At 45.0% G+C, this 21,991-nt stretch overlaps 1 protein-coding gene across 1 annotated transcript in view; it reads right to left on the reverse strand.

Moving 5' to 3' along the window:
• cstpp1 (centriolar satellite-associated tubulin polyglutamylase complex regulator 1) overlaps positions 1 to 21,991 on the reverse strand; it is a 468,108-nt gene that overhangs the window by 347,606 nt on the left and 98,511 nt on the right. The window contains exon 2 of the mRNA XM_086008095.1: positions 10,791 to 10,893. Within this exon, the coding sequence (XP_085864221.1) occupies positions 10,791 to 10,893 (103 nt within the window). The remainder of the gene's footprint in view (positions 1 to 10,790; positions 10,894 to 21,991) is intronic.

Consider the following 21,991-nt stretch of genomic DNA (forward strand, 5'->3'; position numbering starts at 1 on the left):
GTTATATGTCAGGTTTAGGAGTTGGGCGGTGCGGAGGAATTTTTCGAGGTTTGCGTCATGGTCCTGCAAGTCACGGCCGCAGATGGTCACATTGTCCAGATATGGGAAAGTGGCCTGCAACGCATTTTGATCTACCATCCGGTCCATCTCCCTTTGGAAGACGGAGACCCCGTTGGTGACGCCAAAGGGAACCCTAAGGAAGGGATAGAGGCGGCCGTTTGCCTCAAAGGCAGTGTACTGGCGGTCCTCAGGGCGGATGGGGAGCTGGTGGTACGCTGATTTCAGGTCAATGGTCGAGAAGACGCGGTACTGCGCGATCTGGTTGACCATATCAGCTATACGGGGGAGTGGGTAGGCGTCCAGCAGGGTGTAGCGATTTATTGTCTGGCTGTAGTCGATGACCAGGCGCTGCTTCTCGCCGGTCTTAACGACCACAACCTGGGCTCGCCAGGGGCTGGTGCTGCCCTCAATAATCCCTTCTTTCAGGAGCCGCTCCACTTCGGTTTTAATGAAAACCCTGTCCCCGGCACTGTATCGCCTGCTCTTTGTGGCGATGGGCTTACAGTCGGGGGTGAGGTTAGCAAACAGTTGGGGGGGGGGGTGACTCTGAGTGTGGAGAGGTTGCACCTGGTGCGCGGCGGGCAGTTTGGAAGCTGCTGGCTGCGGACTGTGAGTGGGGGTAGGGGTCCACCGTACGCCATCGTAACACTTTTAAGGTGGCACTGAAAATCTAACCCCAGCAGGACGGCAGCGCAGAGGTCAGGCAGGACCAGAAGTTTAAAATGATCGTACACGGTCCCGTCTACTACGAGTGTCACCACGCAGTAGCCGCCGATGTCCGCCGACTGGGACTCGGAGGCCATAGAAATCCGCTGTTGCGCAGGCAGGACTGGGAGAGAGCAACGCCGCACCGTGTCGGGGTGGATGAAGCTCTCCGTGCTCCCAGAGTCAAAAAGGCAGATTGTATCGTGACCATTTACCTTAATGTCCATTGTGGAACTGGCCAGTTGGTGCGGTCTCGCTTGGTCCAGTGTAACGGATGCCAGCGTAGGGGTCGGTGTGTCGCTGCGGGTATCAGATGAGGCGGTGTCGGGGGCCTGCTGCGTCCCGGCTGTCGTCCAAGATGGCGGCGTCCATGATCCCCATGTGGCTGGAGGCATCCAAAATGGCTGCTGTACCGGTGATTCGCACATGGCCGGGGAGGTCCAAGGTGGCGGCCCGCATGGCCCACACGCGGCGCTGCTGGGGTTCGGGGTGGCTTTGGCCCTGCAGACGCTAGCGTAGTGTCCCTTCTTCCCGCAGCCCGAGCAGATCGCGTTTTTCGCCGGGCAGCGCGCTCTGGGGTGTTTTGCCTGGCCACAGAAGTAGCATTTCTGGCCTTGGGGCACTGCTGTCTGGCCTTGGGACACTGCTGCGGTAGTTGGGCCGTTGTTGGGGTGTGGCTGGGGTGGCACGGCGCTATGAGGCGGTCCTACCGTGTCCCAGGCTGTCATTCCCCGCGGCGTCCACGGTGCAGAGGAGTAGGCATCCATGCCCTGGTAGGCTGCATCCAACGATAGTGCGAGTTCAGAGGCCTTGTTGAGGTCGAGGTTACTCTGCTCCAACAGTCGCTGTCGGGTGTAATTGGATCTGTGGCCCGCTACAAAAGCGTCCCGGATAAGTTCCTCTGTGTACACGGCGGCCTTTACATCCTTACAACCACAGGCCCGGCCAAGCACAGACAGTGCCTGAAGGTATTCCACGGTCGATTCCCCAGGTTGTTGTTTACGACTCCCCAGGAGGTGCCTGGCGTACACTTCGTTCACTGGGCGCGTGTACTGGTCCTTGAGGAGCTTGATAGCGTCCGCGTACGAGGTCGCGTCTTGGATGACCGAGTACACTCGGTGGTTCACTTTGGAGGTCAGGACATCCAGTTTGTCCTCGTCCGATTTGATTGCTTCGGAGGCGGTCAGGAATTTTTCGAAACACTTAAGCCAGTGAGTAAACTTGGTGGATGAGTCCGCCTCCCGATGATCTAAGTCCAGGCATGCTGGTGTGAGGATCTTCTCCATTATAAAAATGTTGTTAATAAAATTGATGCGCTATCAATTACTCATAAAAGACTGAGAGTTAGAAGAGTAACTAAAGGCTTTTATTAACAACAGAATGGAGGTCTGCCTCGCGTGGTCGACCGGTCCATGATACTAAGGGCTGGGGAGCAGTCACCTTTATACTAGGACCTGTGGGAGGAGTCAGCCGAGGCATGTCCAGGCATGTACACAGTGGAATACAAACAGGACAAACAGGAATACAAACAGTGGTTTACCACATTCTGTAATAAGAAAAATACTCTCTGAATGCATTGTTTGCAGATGGTTACACGCTAGAGCTGGGGAGCAGAAAATGGCAGACCTGCCTGAAGACCGTTTGTTACCAGACAAGCCCCCATTTACAAACGTAGGGGTGGACTATTTCGAGCCTTTCGAGGTAAAGCGAGGACGGAGCCTTGTCAAGAGATATGATGTGCTTTTCACTTGTTTGACCATCCGAGCAGTTCATATTGAGGTGGCACACACGCTTGACACTGATTCCTGTATTAATGCCCTGCGGCGCTTTGTCTGTAGAAGAGGACAGGTGTCCATTATGCGTTCTGATAATGGCACTAATTTTGTCGGAGCAGAGAGAGAACTACGGGAAGCTATTGAAGGTTGGAATCAGCTCAAAATACAGGAAGCCATGATGCAAACAGGAATTAAGTGGATCTTCAATCCACCGGCTGCATCCCACCACGGAGGTGTCTGGGAAAGACAGATACACACCGTAAGAAAACTATTCAGTTCTGTACTGAAGCTGCAAACGCTTGACGACGAGGGACTTCAAACCGTTCTGTGTGAGGTTGAAGCCATCATTAATGACCAACCGATAACTAAGACATCAGATGATCCCAATGACCTCGAAGCCCTAACCCCGAACCACCTGTTGTTGTTAAAAACACAGCCAGTCATGCCCCCGGGAGTCTTCAAAAAGGAAGATCTGTATGCACGTCGGAAGTGGAGGCAAGTTCAGTATATGTCAGACCTTTTCTGGACCAGATGGACAAGAGAATACTTACCTCTGCTACAGGAGCGTCAAAAATGGTCCAAAGTAAAGAGGAACTTCATTGTCGGAGACATCGTCTTAATCGTGGATGATGCAGCCCCCAGAAATTCTTGGTTGATGGGAAAAATAATTAAGACCATGCCAGACTCCAGAGGCGGCGTTCGTCGCGTTTGTTTGCAAACCAAGACCAGTACCCTGGAAAGACCGATCACAAAGCTCTGCCTGCTACAAGAAGCAACGTGAAAGGTTCCCGAACAAAAAAAGGGGACATTTATATTGTAAATATGTTGAACTCATTAGTTTATGACTCTTAAGAATGTTTGAGTAATTGCTATGCTTTATGTGCCTAGTCAATTAGGGGCCGGAATGTAAGAGTCATGAAAGTGTAAAGAAGAAAATACTTTAAAATATTGGTTAAATATTATGTACATTTGTTTATTATTGATGCATATTCTAGTATAATATAGTTAATTTACCTGACTGACTTATTGTATTGAGAAACCCCCTCTTTTCTTGTTCCAATAGTATAGTCTGAGAGACCCCCTTTATTCTTGCTACAATGGTACAGTCCTTAAGCTTGTCACATGATATCCAGCCATTTTTACAGTTCAAGCTCCACGAGGCTAGAAAAGGTAGAAGCTTTGAGGGCCGTGGTGCAATACAGTTTTTGACCATGTGCGTATTTAAACGTGTTTTACTTTGAAATCCTGTTTGAAAAATATTACAGTAAACAGTTAAAAGACAAAATTACGTTTTGGAACATTTTATTTTGACACGCGTCTACTCGTTGCTAAAAGCCTCAAAGCTCAGTGGCTGCATATTGGAAACTACGGAGCGCCACTACACTGACACAACACCCGACCTCCGTACCTGATGTGATCCCCGAGCAGTGGGGAAGCTGTTGGCAAGCTCTAAAAATCTAAAGGTAAGCTTAAAATAATACTTAATTGCCCCATAACAATTCAGCTAATGATCTAAATTGCCACCCTCGCCGCTTGGTGTCGGGTCTGTTCAGCACTGACAGACCCGACACCTGGGAGGCTAGCATCGAGGCGGGTTCCCAACCTGCTGTCAATCATTTCAAATTTCACAGCTGATCCGCCTCCGATCCCGTCCTCTCAGTGCCGGTAAAATTCCGGCCTATGTCTCTATTTATAAAGCCAAGGATCCCATATGCCTTTTTTAAAACCTTCTGAACTCACCCTGCCACCTTCAAAGACCTGTGTACGTATACCCCCAGGTCCCTCTGTTCCTGCAACCCCTTTAAAATTGTACTATTTAGTTAAGATTGCCTCTCCTCATTCTTCCTACTGAAATACATCACTTCACACTTCCCTGCATTAAATTTCATCTGTCATGTGTCTGCTCATTTCCCCAGTCTGTCTATGCCCTCCTGAAGTCAGTTACTATCCTCCTCAGTGTTTACTACATTTCTGAGTTTTGTGTCATCTGCAAACTTTGAAATTATGCCCTGTGTATCCAGGATCAGGTCATTAGTATATATCAAAAAGAGCAGTGGTCCCAACACTGACCCCTGGGGGACACCACTGCACACTTCACAGTCTAAAAAACAACCATTCACCACTACTCTCTGCTTTCTGCCACTTAGTCAATTTTGTATCCACGCAGCCACTGTCCCGTTAATCCCATGGGCTTCAATTCTGCTAACAAGTCTATTATATACATCTTTTGAAAATCCATATACACAACACCAACCACACTACCTTCATCCACCCTCTCAGTTGCAACATCAAAGAACTCAATCAAGTTAGTCAAACACAATTTGCCTTTTAAAAAACCCATTATTAAACTCCAGTAGTACCCTTGCACATACTTAGGGTCCCTAAGCCTTGGAAACAGCCAAACTGCACTTAAGTTCTCTGGAATTTGTTGTAAATTGGTTATGCTCCTATGGGAGATTTTGTGCACTCCATATCCAGCAAACAGAATTTCTAGTTGTAGATTTCTCAGTAGGACAGTTCGGAGATTCTTATACAGTACATAGTAATGGATTTCCATGTGGGTTAGACACCTAACTAACCAAAAAATAAGCTGATGAACAAGAATTTTACACCCTAGTTACTTTACTTGCCTTTTTAGGATGGGGAGAAGAATTTGCACTGACTTAATCCATACAATTGTGACAATTGTTAGGATTTCCTGTTTAAAGTATTGTACCATGATTTCCAGAAGAGTTGGATAATCTAACCCAAACTGGTTGATTTGGCCAAGTTCTTATCTGAACCCAGATTAACAAAAACAGAGAAGACGCTGGGGTGGTCTTGTACAAATATTTGAGGTTCTAAATGGCACAGACAAGATGAACATCAATGTGTTTAACATAGTTTTACAACAAGATGGCAAAGCCTTAAACTAGAATAGGGATTTTAGATTTAACTACTTTATGCATGTATGAAATGAACTGCCAATGGAGGCAATGGGGCCTATTCTATCAGAAAATTCACTGAGAATTGGAGAAGTGCCTCGTGAAAAATTTGATAGAGGCGTATGGGCCATTTGGTATTTCCGAAACACTGGATCCGGCCAGATTGATACAATGACCTTTTCCCATACTTTACATTCCTATGTTCCTACAGATGAAGAGGACGTACCCTGGCAGTACACTATAGAAGCCCACCTTATACACAAAGGAAAGGATGCAGAATCAATTTTTGAAGAAATTAGTATTCAGCTTACATCCTGGTGCTCGCATACCTCTTGCAGTAAGCAGCTACAGTGCGGCACTGGCAGAGACCTAGAAGCTGGTTACTTGCCTGTCCTCTTGCCTAGAGACTGGAGGGTTCAAGAGAGAAAATGTACTTAACAATACAAACGGTGAAATTATCTTTTACCTAGACATTACAACTATCTGCCATCCCATTGCAACTTTTCACTTGATTTAATAGTACAAGTAGTTTCCACCCTGAATTCCATTTACAAAACATTGTTGCAGTGTACACGGTGCCTTACGTTGCAAAAAAAATAAAACTGAATAGCAACACTTGTTATTCAAAATATTTGTGGCATTGTTACTACTGTTCATCCACAAATGCTACAACAGAAATTCAAAATATTAAATCTATGCCAATATAATTTGGCCTTCCTCCCATGATTATACAGCTATGTGAGATGATTATATGCTTATATCATCTAAAATCACAAGAATTTTAGCTAAACATATTTTAACCATCATCTGATCATTCTGTGGTAATTCATTACTGTATTACTCTAGGGTATTTGCCCAAACCTCATCAGAATTGACTTATTGTATAAGCCAGTTCCAGCATAAATCTGTCCGAAAATTAGGTTTGAAAATACAGTTCGTTACAAACAGCATCCTGTGGCTGGAAAAACAGTCAGCAGGGAGAAAAAAAATCACACAAGATGCAACGTTCCCTGTAAGCGGCGCAGCTCTCTGCCGGTCCCATGCAGCCTGGGACCAGCTTTTCCAATGGTAAATTTTGCGAACTGTGAATGGGCCGCACAGCTCCTTAAAGGAGTTGCGCAACCAAAAAAAAATAGGGAGAACATTGATGAGGTGGTTAGAGCATCCATAATGGAGAAGCCACTCAGAAATATGAATTGCATTAAGTGGACAGGGCTCCCAAACCATGGTCACACTTTTGCTGTATAATATTTTATGCCCTATTTTGCGCAATATCAGTATTAAGGACTTAGAGATCAATTACAGCACAGATTCAGTGCATGGTAAAGCTATCTATATAATGCTGCAATAATGTTCAGAAGATCATCTACTTGTCTACACCAGTGAGTCATTTAAAAAGACTTGCATTTATCTACAGGAAACTTTTTTTTATCCGGCACCGACGGGACCGACGTGGTGCCGGTTCATCAAAAATTCCGGATAACCGAGAGCTATAGTGAAAGATACGGAGAGCTGAGAGCTCCGTATAAAACAACAAACCCTGTTGCTTAGCAACAGGTGCAGAACAATGGCCACAAGTTCCAAGCGTCTCTGTAGCTTAGCAACAGCTGCAGCCACACCCTTGCACAGCAACAGATTGAGGAAGGCAAGTACAATATGAAGTAAAACTTACCTGAATCTACTCCTGAATTTTGCCAGTTAACCGAGATTTCCGGTTATTTAGGTGCCAGTAAATTGAAAGTTTCCTGTAGTGCTATTCAAGACCTCAGGATGTCCCAAAGTACGTTACAGACAATGAAGTATTGCACTGGAGTGTCAACCTAGATCTTGTACTTGTACCCACAGAATTCCTCCCATCATGGTTAAAAACAATGAACTGTTAGCAAAAGAGATCATACACAGAATAAAACACACCAGAAAATGATGTAAAGGCTGTAGCCTAACCTTAGGGTTTATTCTTAAACTATATGATAGGGCACCATTTGAAGTCCTTAATTCAGATGCAAAGGAAAGAGTTAATAGCTGGGATAACAGCAAGTGATCAAATGTTCTAAATAGGTACGCTTTCTTGTGACCTCCAGGCCTTGTGTCCTCCAGTTTACACAGGTCACTGGGCACAATAATATAGGCACTCAACAGCTGTATGCAGCTAAAAGGGTCCATTAATTATATTATAAATTAGAGGTTATCAGCTCATTTCCTTTCAAAGGCATGTCCCTTCTGAAAACTTGTTTGGCCAAGGACATCGACTGTTTAATAAACAGAGCAGTAAACGGACATTTATCATCCTACTCACTGGGGTCCCTGTATACTTACCCGCAGAATTATATAAACTGAAGTTCCTTCTTCTATACATTTCCCACTTACATTCAAGTGACTTCAATAAATGTAGTGCATTTTTGGCATTCCCACCAGAATTATCTACTAGTTGTTTGCATCCAGTTGTCTATTAATGACTTTGAAAAAGTAGAATCCCTTACTAACTCTACAGATAGGCTATACCTGAAACCAGAAACCATAGCTACACAACATTCTAACCAGTACAAGAATTGGGTAGTTTTATATATTGATCAATGAGAACTGCGTCATTGTTTTTGTATTAGCAACTTCAAATTTTAAATCGATATTGTGCAACTCTGCAGATTTCTCCAATTCTTAAGATTTGAATTAACGAAATTATACAGCAAAATTTGTACATTAGATTTTGATATAAAATTCATGCATTTTAAAGTAGGTCACCCATTCATCTATTTGTTTAAGTGATATCACTATGAAAGAATTTGGTGTTTTCTCTCAAGGTTGTGAAATACAAACAAAGCAGAAAGCTATGAGGTTTTTCGTTTTCTTTAAGAAATGCTGAAATTGCTCATTTCCATTCAATGATGCCTAGAATTACTATTATTATGTACAGTGCATGTGCAACTCCTACAGCTTGGTTGAACTATTCTGAATGGATCAAGAGTTATAATCACTGCAGATGTTTGATAAGAGATGCAGATTGTGAAAACTGAATAGCTATTTCAGCGCTCAGTATGTTAACCTTAACAACAGTTTAAAACTTAAGAAAATTACAGACAAATGATTCTTTTTTTTTTACAAAAATGGTATCACTCAATAAATGTGATGTTTAAAGCAGTGCTGCACAATGTTATTGTTATATGTTGCAGCTGTGGGGTGCTGTGCTGATTGAGGACATCTGGAATGCCAGGTGCTGAAATTGTTGATAAAAAGACTATATAGTATGGCAAAGGAAAAACTGACAGAACAGAAACAAGGGTATCAATTTAGAAATAAGAACAGAAAAGCAACATCTGTGGAGAGAGATCAGCATCAGGTCGATGACCTTTTGTATCAATTTAGGGTTGGGTGAAACAATATGGCAGGAGTCAATGGAATTTCATGGCAACATATTAGACAGTTTCAAAGAAGCAATGCAGCACTCCCTCAGTAATGCACTGCACTGTCACCCTGGATTCTGAGCTCAAATCTTGGTATAGGGTGCAAAATTACAAATTTCTAATCAGAGATGAGAAGCTATCAACTGAGCCAAGATGACAGGATTGACAATGTTATTTTCACTCACACACACACACACACACACACACACACACACGGCCGGCCGGACTGCTTTTCCTTGGTCAGGGCAGGATTTTCGTTGAAAGTTTCCGACTGCAGTTCACACCAACCTCAGTAAAAGCAATCATCTCACATTATATATAAACAGTGGGTTGCAGCTGCTCACCCTGCGTTGATGTCTACGGGCTGGGCTATTCTATCACTCATCGGAAAAGACTTCTTGTAAAACTATAGGCTCAATGGTCTTAATATGCAGTTTTCATATTCAAGTGTGATCTCTCCATGACCTATCCCCACCCTACATCCACAATCTCCTCCATCCTATGTCATCTCTCACCCCTGAACACTTTGTTCTACCAATTCCAGCCTTTTGTGAATACACCTCCTCCTCCTCCTCCTCCTTTAAAAATGTCTTCAAAACTCATCTTTTCAACCAAACTTTTGGTCACCCCTCATTCTTGCCTTTCCTGGCTCGGCGTCCATTTTACATCTGCATGGGCAAATGTTTATATGTTAAAGGCACTATATAACTAGAAGTTGCTGTTCTTATATAGTGTCTTTAACGTAAGATAATCCACAAAGTGATTTATAGAGCAGAGGGGCTGCAGGAATGGGGTCAGACCAGGCAGACAGTGAAAAGATTTGGAAATGAGAACTTTAAATTCAATGCATTCTGCCTCTCCACTTCTCTTTCCTCCTTTAAACTTTGACCAAGCTTTTAGTCACCCCTCCTCATATCTCTTTCTTTCATTTGGTCAATTTTTGTCTGATTATGCTTCTGTGAAGCACTTGAGATGTTATTCTACATTAAATGCGGTATATAAATGCAAGTTGTTGTTGTTGCACTGGGGAGAGAGATCTAATGTCAGTCTGTGAGGACAGGGGCAATGAGTGAATGGGATTTATTGCAGGACAACATAAGGTGTAGGCCTTGTGGTGCGCCATGTGGGTTAATAGCCTGATAACACTCATGATCAGGGCTTGCGAATCAAGAATAGTCTCTTAGCCAAGGTTCATGGGGAGAATGGTGTCCATGGAATTGTAGACCAACAAGTAGTTAATCCTTTCAGCAGAGGAAGAACTGGCAGAGAAAATTGGAGAAAGGAAGGGGCTGGATGGAAGAATCTAGGACCATCTGATATGTGTGGTTGGAGAGAGTTACCACTGAAAATGTTTACATCCTGATTTGCAGATATGGATTTTTAAAATATCTGTATAAAATAAACTGATACCATAAATTGAAAATCAACATTAAAATATTACTTTTGTGAGAATACTCGGGATATAGCGGTTTTAATTTGCACTAAAACAGGTTCAGTTTAAATTGCTGGGAAATTAATGGACTACAAAGAGCCTTTAGAACTACAAAGACATATGTGCTGCTGCTAAACATATGGTACCCATCACACATCAAATTGTTAACGTGGATTACAGACATTGCAGCAAAACATTTAGTCCATGACACCACTTGCAGTAAAACCGTGCCAGGAGAAACTGACCCAGAATCTTTATATGGTAGTTAGCTGCTGTTATATACATCAACCGGTTATCTTGGAAAGGTTCTCACATATCGGGCATGAAATTCAATTTAGCTTCGAGTTTATTAAACAAGCCAAACAAAATGTATTTGTCATTTAATGAAATTAACCATCATTTGATTTTTAAAAAATTCTTCTTCACATATATTGACATGTTTTAGATAACTGCGGTTTTAATAAGCATCATTACATAAAGGTATTTTTGTACTTACTATTCAGCGAAGAATCTGGCAATCCCAAGCTTACTGTACTCCTCCTTATATTCCAGCAATTGACTGACCGCATCTTCAATGTATGTTAAAACATGTGTCTGGCCTGAAAGGGAAGAATGCGGAGTCAGGGACAAGTAGCAGAATGGATAGCTGGTTGGCTTCAAGACAGAAAGCAGAGAGTAGGGGTAAAGGGTAGCTATTCACAGTGGTAGAAGGTGGGTAGTGGTGTTCCACAAGGATCAGTGCTGGGACCACTGTTGTTCACAACTTATATTAACGATTTAGACTTTGGAATCAAAAACACAATTTCTAAATTTGAGGTTGACACCAAATTGGGGGGGAATAGTCAATACTGAGGAGGACTGCAACAAGTTACAGGAGGACATTAATAAACTTTCAGAATGGGCAAATAATTGGCAAATGAAGTTCAACACAGATAAATGTGAGGTATTACATTTTGGTAGGAAGAATAGGGAGATCACATCACTTGGAGGGTGCGAGTCTAGGTGGGGTAGAGGAACAAAGGGATCTCAGAGTAAAAACACACAAATCACTCAAAGTTGCGACACAGGTTAGCAAGGCCATAAATAAGCAAACCAAGCACTAGGGTTTATTTCTAGAGGGATAGAATTGAATTGAAAAGTAGGGAAGTTATGCTAAACCTGTATCGAACCTTGGTTAGACCACACTTGGAGTACTGTGTACAGTTCTGGTCGCCATATTATAAAAAGGATATAGAGGCACTGGAGAGGGTGCAGAGAAGATTTACAAGGATGATACCAGAAATGCGAGGATATACATATCAGGAAAGGATGAACAGGCTGGGTCTCTTTTCTCTTGAAAAAGAAGGCTGAGGGGTGACCTAATAGAGGTCTTTAAAATGATGAAAGGTTTTGATCGAGTGGATACAGAGAGAGTGTTTCCACTTGTGCGGAAGAGCATAACTAGAGGCCAGCAATAGAAGATAGTGACCAAGAAATCCAATCGGGAATTCAGAAGAAACTTCTTTACCCAGAGAGTGGTGAGAATGTGGAACTCGCTACCACAGGGAGTGGTTGAAGCGAATAGTATAGATGCATTCAAGGGGAGGCTAGATAAGCATATGAGGGAGAAGGGAATAGAGGGTTATGCTGATAGAGTTAGATGAGGAAAGACGGGAGGAAGCTCGAGTGGAGCATAAACACCGGCATGGACTGGTTGGGCCGAATGGCCTGTTTCTGTGACGTATATCCTATGTATGTAATCCTATGTATATAATTGTAGCAATCAAATTAAACAAACTCTTCATATTCATTGCTGTGGCTAAATTTACAAAACAAATTTTGTTCTCACTAGACAAAAAAAAAATCACCCCAAAATGATTCCACTTTGCTTCTTGTCCACATTCTTCTTCACTGAGTCTGTACAGGTACTGGGGTTAACTATGTACAAGTAGAAGAACTATTGCTAAAAAGAAGTGTGAGTTGTGTGGCTAATACAAATTAAACGTAGCTGGCGAGGAAGCATTCCAACAAGAACAGCAACACTCAATTACCAGATACCAGAACTAGTGCAAAACATCTAGTAACATTTTATTTACCCCTGTAAATGAACTCCACTTTTAAAAGGCTCAATGGCCGCCAGTGAAAACAATGCATTTACTTATTTAAAATTAAATCACATGGCTTATTTCAGGAGTAAGCAGAGTAGAGTCCCACCCTTCAACTCAATGGAATTGAGAACAAGGAATAATATAAAAAGGAAAACCTGCAAATGCTGAAATAAAAACAAAAAATTCTGGAAATGCACAGCAGGTTAGTCGGCAGTTGTAACGAGGAAGGACAGAGTCTAATGTTACAGGCGTCTAACCTTCAAACTGATGAAGAGCACACACGAGACATTATAACCAATCTTTATAGATGCTGACTGACCAGCTGTGGACAACAAAAAGCAATTGACAGCAAAAATACCCATTCAGAAGCCAGATTGTGATAGATTTACAGTATTAAAAATCAGAAGCCAATAGAGAAAGATTATCTCGCATAAGTGCTGTTAAGTAGTGTTTAAAACAGAATTATAATAACATTTGTTGAGAGGGCAAATTTGCTGTTCTCAGATAAGGAAAATTTGGTACCAGTCTCAGCATAGGGGCACATGCACACCACTATCACAGCTGTCAAATATAGAGGGGAATTTTAACCCCTCACCCATGACGGGCAGGAAAGGGTTAAATTAAAAAAAAATTAAAACCCAATCCGCCACGAACGAGCATACTTCCAGTTTAACCAGGGCAGGTTTGGGGGTGTCGGAGTAACCCACTCGAGAGAGCCAGGTCAGTGATTTTAATATGTTAATAAGGCCGCGTACCTCCGATTTTGGCAGCCATTTAAATTTAATAGCTGAGGTCCGGGTTTCCCAGGGCTCAGGAAACCCGGCAGCTGAAGAGAGGCGGGAGCTGCCAGATCCAGCAGGTATGTGCTTTTCCAGCTCTGCTTGTGGGCCAGGGGGAGCACAAGTGCTTCCCCCCGGCCCCTCAAGCAAACCTGCTGTGATCTCTCCCGCAAACCAACCACGCCCCCATCCAACAATCTCTATCTCTCCGCCTCGCAATCTCCAGAGTTACCCCCAGCAACCACCCCTGCCACAGGAGGGACCGACCCTCCCCACAATCTCCAAACCCCCCTCGCTATCTGCATACTCCCCTCTGATCTCTCCATGTGTATCTGGGGTGGATGTGAAAGGCATGTTATGGGCAATATGCATTGGCTTCGGTAGAGTGTATGTGGAGCATGTGAAATGTAAATCAATTTATCCACATCTGAAATAAGAAAGTGTTCAAAAGTAAACTGTAGTATAAATAAGAGAATCTCTGGTGGAACTCAGGTGGCAGTGTGCGTTAGACGGGGTAAGGTAGCATATTGGATATGCTACTGGACTAGTAATCCAGAGCCCTGGACTAATGATCCGGAGACTGAGTTCAAATCCCACCACGGCAGCCGGGGAATTTAAATTCAGTTCATTAAATAAATCTGGAATAAAAAGCTAGCATCAGTAATGGTAACCATGAAACTATCGAATCGTCATAAAAACCCATCTGGTTCATTAATGTCTTTTAGGGAAGGAAATGGCCTACACGTGACTCCAGACCCACAGCAATGTGGTTGACATTAAACTCTGAAATGGCCTAGCAAGCCACTCAGTTGTAACAAACCACTACGGAAAACAATAATAATACCTACCTTGGCACAGGCTTCGGACACGACAAAGGCACACCCACCCCAGTCTACCCTGCAAAGTCCTCCTCACTAACATCTGGGATCTTGTGCCAAAATTGGGAGAGCTGTCCCACAGACTAGTCAAGCAACAGCCTGACATAGTCATACTCACAGAATCATACCTTTCAGCCAATGTCCCACACAACTCCATCATCATCCCTGGGTATGTCCTGTCCCACAGGCAGGACAGACTCACCAGAGGTGGCGGCACAGTGGTATACAGTAGGGAGTGGCCCTGGGAGTTCTTAACATCGACTCCGGACCCCATGAAGTCTCATGGCTTCAGGTCAAGCATGGGCAAGGAAACCTTCTGCTGATTACTACCTACCGCCCTCCCTCAGCTGATGAATCAGTACTCCTCCATGTTGAACACCACTTGGAAGAAGCACTGAGGGTAGCAAGAGCACAGAATGTACTCTGCGTGGGGGGCTTCAACGTCCATCACTAAGAGTGGCTCGGTAGCATCACGACTGACTGAGCTGGCCGAGTCCTGAAGGACATAGCTGCCAGTCTGGGCCTGCGACAGGTGATGAGAGAACCAACATGAGGGAAAAATCTACTTGACCTCGTCCTCACCAATCTACCTGTCGCAGATGCATCTGTCCATGACAGTATTGGTAGCAGTGACCACCGCACAGTCACTGTGGAGACAAAGTCCTGTCTTCACACTGAGGACACCCTCCATCGTGTTGTGTGGCACTGCCACCGTGCTAAATGGGATAGATTCAGAACACATCTAGCAGCTAAAAACTGGGCATCCATGAGGTGCTGTGGGCCATCAGCAGCAGCAGAATTGTATTCCACCACAATCTGTAACCTCATGGCCCGGCATATCCCTCACTCTACCATTACCATCAAACCAGGGGACCAACCCTGGTTCAATAAGGAGTGTAGAAGAACATGCCAGGAGCAGCACCAGGCGTACCTAGAAATGAGGTGCCAACCTGGGGAAACTGCAAAACAGGACTACATACATGCTAAACAGCGGAAGCAGCATGCTATAGACTGGGCTAAGCGATCCCACAACCAATGGATCGGATCAAAGCTCTGCAGTCCTGCCACATCCAATCGTGAATGGTGATGGACAATTAAACAAGTAACTTGAACATCCCCATCCTCAATGATGGCGGAGCCCAGCACATGAGTGCAAAAGACAAGGCTGAAGCGTTTGCAACCATCTTCAGCCAGAAGTGCTAAGTGGATGATCCATATCAACTTCCTTCTGAGGTCCCCACCATCACAGAAGCCAGTCTTCAGCCAATTTTATTCACTCCACATGATATCAAGAAACGGCTGAGCACACTGGATACAGCTAAGGCTATGGGCCCAGACAACATCCAGCTGTCATGCTGAAAACTTCTGCTCCAGAACTAGTCCCGCCAAAAGCCAAGCTGTTCCAGTACAGCTACAACACTGGCATCTGCCTGACAATGTGGAAAACTGCCCAGGTATATTCTGTCCACAAAAAGCAGGACAAATCTAATCCGGCCAATTACTGCCCCATCAGTCCACTCTCAATCATCAGCAAAGTGATGGAAGGCATCATCGACAGTGCTATCAAGTGGCACTTATTCACCAATAACTTGCGCACTGATGCCCAGTTTGGGTTCCGCCAGGACTATTTGTTCCAGACCTCATTACAGATTTGGTCCAAACATGGAAAAAAGAGCTGAATTCCAGAGGTGAGGTGAGAGTAACTGTCCTTGACAACAAGGCAGCATTTGATTGAGTGTGGCATCAAGGAGCCCTAGTAAAATTGAAGTCAATGGGAATCAGGGGAAAATTCTCCACTGGCTGGAGTCATACCTAGCACAAATTAAGACGGTTGTGGTTGTTGGAGGCCAATCATCACGGTCCTAGGACATTGTGGCAGGAGTTCCTCAGGGCAGTGTCCTCGGCCCATCTTCAGCTGTTTCATCAATGACCTTCCGTTCATCATAAGGTCAGGTGTGTGGATGTACGCTGATGATTGCACAGTGTTCAGTTCCATCCACAACTCCTCAGATAATGAAGCAGTCCATGCCCGCATGCAACAAGACCTGGACGACATTCAGGCTTGGGCTGATAAGTGGCAGGTAACATTTGTGCCACATAAGTGCCAGGCAATGACTATCTCCAACAAGAGAGAGTCTAAACACCGCCCCTTGACATTCAACAGCATTACCATCGCCGAATCCCCCACCATCAACATCCTGGGGGTCACCATTGACAAGAAACATAAATACTGTGGCTACAAAAGCAGGTCAGGGGCTGGGTCTTCTGTGGCAAATGTCTCACCTCCTGACTCCCCAAAGCCTTTCCACCATCTACAAAGCACAAGTAAGGAGTGTGATGGGATACTCTCCACTTGCGTGGATGTGTGCAGCTCCAACAACACTCCAGAAGCTCGACACCATCCAGGACAAAGCAGCCCGCTTGATTGGCACCCGATCCACCACCTTAAACATTCACTCCCTCCACCACCAGCGCACCGTAGCTGCAGTGTGTACCATCTACAAGATGCACTGCAGCAACTTGCCAAGGCTTCTTCGACAGCACCTCCCAAACCCGCAGCCTCTACCACCTAGAAGGACAAGGGCAGCAGGCGCATGGGAACACCATCACCTCCAAGTTCCCCTCCAAGTCTCACACCATCCTGACTTGGAAATATATCGCCGTCCCTTCATCGTCGCTGGGTCAAAATCCTGGAACTCCTTCCCTAACAGCACTATGGGAGTACATTCACCACAGGGACTGCAGCAGTTCAAGAAGGCGGCTGACCACCACCTTCTCAAGGGCAATTAGGGATGGGCAATAAATGCTGGCCTTGCCAGCGACGCCCACATCCCAGGAACGAATATTTAAAAAAACCACTGGTCTTTCACCTCTGGGAACAGGGTTCAAAACCACCCCAGACTGAAGTAAAGCAGGTGTCTTCTGTCTGCTAGATTTGGGATCCTACATCAAATCAGTTCCATCGTCTCAGTTTCGAATGGCTATGGGCCTGCAGCACACAACTCAAATGTAACTCAAACATGCCCAAGGATGGGTGGTGTGTGAACTAGAGAAATGCCACACTGGGAAGGAGGGGTGCTCTTCTGAAGCTGCAGGAGGTTTGGCCCTGCATTTGGCTGTGCTATATCTGATGTGGGAGTGCTTAATGCTGATGGTGCGTGCCAAAAGTGCCTCACCTTGAAAAGCACATTTTAAGAAAATAAAGCTTCTGCTATGATGTATCCCTGTTAATCCATGTAGTACAGTTGTCGACATTACATTCACTGCAATATCTTTATACTGGCTTCAGCTTTAGATCGTTGACAAAACTCACCATTATACATGCCAATCTTTTGCTGGAGTTCTTTGAGGAAGTAACATATAGGGTGGATAAAGGGGAACCAGTGGACGTAGTGTATTTAGACTTCCAAAAGGCATTTGACAAGGTGCCACACAAAAGATTATTGCTTAAGATAAAAAATCACGGGATTGGGGGTAATATTCTGGCATGGATAGAGGATTGGCTATCTAACAGAAGGCAGAGAGTTGGGATAAATGGTTCATTCTCAGACTGGCAATCAGTAACTAGTGGTGTTCCGCAGGGGTCAGTGCTGGGTCCCCAACTCTTTACAATCTATATTAACGATTTGGAGGAGGGGACCGAGTGTAACATATCAAAGTTTGCAGATGATACTAAGATGGGAGGGAAAGTAGTGAGTGAGGAGGACATAAAAAACCTGCAAGGGGACATAGACAGGCTAAGTAAGTGGGCAGAGATTTGGCAGATGGAATACAATACTGGAAAGTGTGAGGTTATGCACTTTGGCAGGAAAAATCGTAGAGCAAGTTATTATCTTAATGGCAAGAAACTGGAAAGTACTGAAGTACAAAGGCATCTGGGGGTCCTGGTGCACGAAACTCAAAAGGTTAGTATGCAGGTGCAGCAAGTAATTAAGAAGGCCAATGGAATGTTGGCTTTCATTGCTAGGGGGATGGAATATAAAAATAGGGAGGTATTGCTTCAGTTGTACAAGGTATTGGTGAGGCCGCACCTGGAATACTGCATACAGTTTTGGTGTCCATACTTAAGAAAAGACATACTTGCTCTCGAGTCAGTACAAAGAAGGTTCACTCGGTTAATCCCGGGGATGAGGGGATGGACATATGAGGAGAGGTTGAGTAGATTGGGACTCTACTCATTGGAGTTCAGAAGAATGAGAGGCGATCTTATTGAAACATATAAGATTGTGAAGGGGTTGGATCGGGTGGATGCGGGGAAGATGTTCCCGATGATGGGTGAAACTAGAACTAGGGGGCATAGTCTTAGAATAAGGGGCTGCTCTTTCAAAACTGAGATGAGGAGGAACTACTTCACTCAGAGGGTGGTAGGTCCATGGAATATGCTGCCCCAAAAAGCTGTAGAAGCTACATCATTACATAAATTTAAAACAGGAATAGACAGTTTCCTAGACGTAAAGGGAATTAAGGGTTACGGGGAGCGGGCAGGAATTTGGACATGAGTCTAGGTTCGGATCGGTCATGGCCCTGTGGGTAGCGGAGCGGGCCCAGGGGCCGTGTAGCCTGATCCTGCTCCTATTTCGTGTGTCTAATTCTGTTAGATTCAGGAGATGGTTCTGTGATAGTGGATTGGCGGTTAGGATCAGATCAGCCATGATCTTATTGAATGGCGGAGCAGGCTCGAGGGGCCGATTGGCCTACTCCTGCTCCTATTTCTTATGTTCTTATTTTAAACTGATAAACAGCATTTCAAATCCATGCGTCAAGCTTTCCACTGGTATTAGTAGTTGTCAGTATCAACCAATTTGATCAATTGGAGGGAAGAACTGAAGGTTGTTACGATCAATCCAATTGTTTGGAAAGTAGGACTGAACAGTTATGGAAAAGGACAAGGTACAATCAAGTGTAAAAATACTTAACTAGAGGAGGGCTAACTTAAGTGAGTTGAAAATGATTTGGCCCAGGTGGATTGGAATCAAAAATTGGTCGGCAAAACAGTAACTGAACAATGGGGGGCCTTCAAAGAGCAGGTGGTTTGGGTACAAAGTAGACACATTCCCATGATGGGGAAAGGAAGGGCATTCAAAGCTAGAGCCCCCCTGGATGACTAAAGATATAGGCCTAAAAATTTGGTTTTAAGAGGGCGCTAACGGGATGCGCAAAGCAACTAGCGCCTGGGCGCGGCGCCACCACAACGCCTCCCACGAAATTCAGCGGGAGGTTAGCGGCGGCGGTAACTGTTAGTGCCCCGCGGTGCTGCGTCACCGCCGATGACATCATCACTGTGCGCAGCGCCCCGCTTGCGATCTTCGGTAGCGCCCCCTGACTTACCGCCGGATGCTATGTCAGACAGTGTTGGGGGGCCTACCTGCGGCCGGGGCAGCGATATTTAAAGGGGAGGTGCCGCGCGGCCATTTTTGTTGCTGGCCGCCTGCCAGCACCTGCCCCCTCTGCCATCCCCGGCCTCCTGAGCAGCCCCTCCGCAGAGTGCCGGCTGCGCTGCCTGAGCCCGACACGTCTCTTGAGTGCCGGGTTCTTTTGCCAGCACTCCAATCCCTGGTAGCTCAGCTGGGCCCCGGGTCGCGCTGTGCTAGGCCCCTCCTGTGACGGGGGTGGGAGCCACGGGGCCGTGTAGACACGGGGCCGTGCTCTCCGGGTAATGTAGGTTCTGGACCCAAGTGCAGAAACGAGGCGAGAAGCAATTATACAGTACTTTGTTTGAACTTTACTAGATTCACACATAACTAGATTCACACAAGGAACACAGCAACAAACATAAGAACTTAAGACAAGCTACCAAACGGCTAGTCAAGATAGGAACCCAGGACAGCTTCCATGAGGCAACCTACTTGTCCATACTGAGCTGGGATAAGCTTACCACAAGCGCAACCAGCTTGCCGAGATGAGACTCGAGGCAAGCTATCACAAGGGGCTACCACAGGGGTAAAGGCTTATCAATACAGAGCTCAAGACAAGCGCCAACATGGCAACACGCTTGTCCAGCCCAGCACCTTATCAAGACTAAGAACAACAAGAACACAGACTTAGATACATCGTAAATACAGAGCTCGAGAACCATGGCAGCCAGCTAGTCAAAGCCAGCAGCCACAGAGCGAAGGCTAGTCCCCGGTTAGGACTGAGCACAGAGGGAACAAACCACAGAACTTATATACCAACAAAACCAGGTGAAACCCATGAACAGATAACAGGCAGTTAACTAATTAACACAGGAGACCAGAAACAATTAACCAAGAGAAACAAACAAGTGAAGGTGCCATCTAGAGGTTACAGAAGGAGCTGACTGGCACCCTCACACCTCCCCTTTAATAAGGGGAGGAAGGCCTGCAGTACCGCAACGTGGTGTCGCGATATTCACTCGCAGCGCCCGAAGAGGGAGGTGGGGCGCTTCCAGTAGAGCCCCGCCTCCCTCTTGGGGCGCTATCAGTGAATTTTGGCCGCGGGGGCGCTAATTTATCAGCGAAGTTAGCGCCCCAAAAGGGGCCGCGACTCAATTTTTCCCCCATAGAGATTAAAATGAAACAGAAAAAGGTGGCTTATGACAATTGTAAGGTTCATAATACAGTGGAGAACCAAGCTGAATATAGAAAGTACAGAGCAGATCTAAAAAAGGGAATATGAGGGGCAAAGAGAGAGTATGAGACTAGATTAGCAGCTAACATAAAAGGGAACCTAAAAGTCTTTTATTAACACATAAATAGGAAAGGGTAGTCAAAGGAAGGGGCCAATGAGGGACCAAAAAGATCTTCTGGTGGAGGCAGAGGGTATGGCTGAGGTGCTAAATGAAATACACTGCATCTGTCTTCACGAGCAAGGAAAATGCTGCCAATATAGCAGTAAACGAGGAGGCGGTAGAGATATTGGATCGGATAATAAAAATAGATAAAGAGGATGTACTTAAAAGGTTGGCAGTCCTCAAAGTAGAAATGTCACCAGTCCAGATGGGATGTATAAGGATGGAAAATGCAGAGGCTCGGGCCACAATCTTCCAATCCTCCTTGGATATGGGGTGGCGCCAGAGGGCTGGAGGATTGCAAATGTTTTTTAAAAACGGGAGCGGGACAAACTTGGCATCTACAAGCCAGTCAGCCTTATGTTGGTGGTGGGTAAACATTTAGAGAGAATAATCTGGGACAAAATTAATTGGCATTTGGTAAAGTATGGGCTAATAAATGAAAGTCAGCATGGATTTGTGAAAGGCAAATTGTGTTTGACTAACTTGATCGAATTCTTTGATGAAGTTACGGAGAAATTTGATTAAGGTAGTGCGGTTGATGTGCGTATGGACTTTCAAAAGCGTTTGACTAAGTGCCATATAATAGACTTGTTAGCAAAATTGAAGCCCATGGGATTAAAGGGACAGTGGCAGCATGGATACAAAATTGGCTAAAGGACAGAAAGCAGAGAGTAGTGGTGAATGGTTGTTTTTCCAGACTGGAGGGAAGTATACCGTGATGTTCCCCAGGGGTCAGTATTAGGACCACAGCTCTTTTTGATATACATTAATGACCTGAACTTGGGTATACAGGGCATAATTTCAAAGTTTGCAGATGATACAAAACTCAGAAACGTAGTGGACAATGAGGAGGATAGTAACAGACTTCAGGAGGACATAGATAAACTGGTAAAATGGGGTGACACGTGGCAGATGAAATTTAATACCGAGAACTGTGAAGTGATACATTTTGGTAGGAAGAATGAGGAGAGGCAATATGAAAAAAAAGAAGAAAGACTTGCATTTATATAGCGTCTTTCATGACCACCGGACGTCTCAAAACTCTTTACAGCCAATGAAGCACTTTTGAAGTGGAGTCACTGTTGTAATGTGGGAAACGCGGCAGCCAATTTGCGCACAGCAAGGTCCCACAAACAGCATTATGATAATGACCAGATAATCTGGTTTTGTTATGTTGGCTGAGGGATAACTATTGGCCAGGA

This window comes from Somniosus microcephalus, chromosome 15, assembly GCF_052327205.1.
Source record: "Somniosus microcephalus isolate GS21.2 chromosome 15, FLI_Smic_1.0, whole genome shotgun sequence".
NCBI lineage: Eukaryota > Metazoa > Chordata > Chondrichthyes > Squaliformes > Somniosidae > Somniosus > Somniosus microcephalus.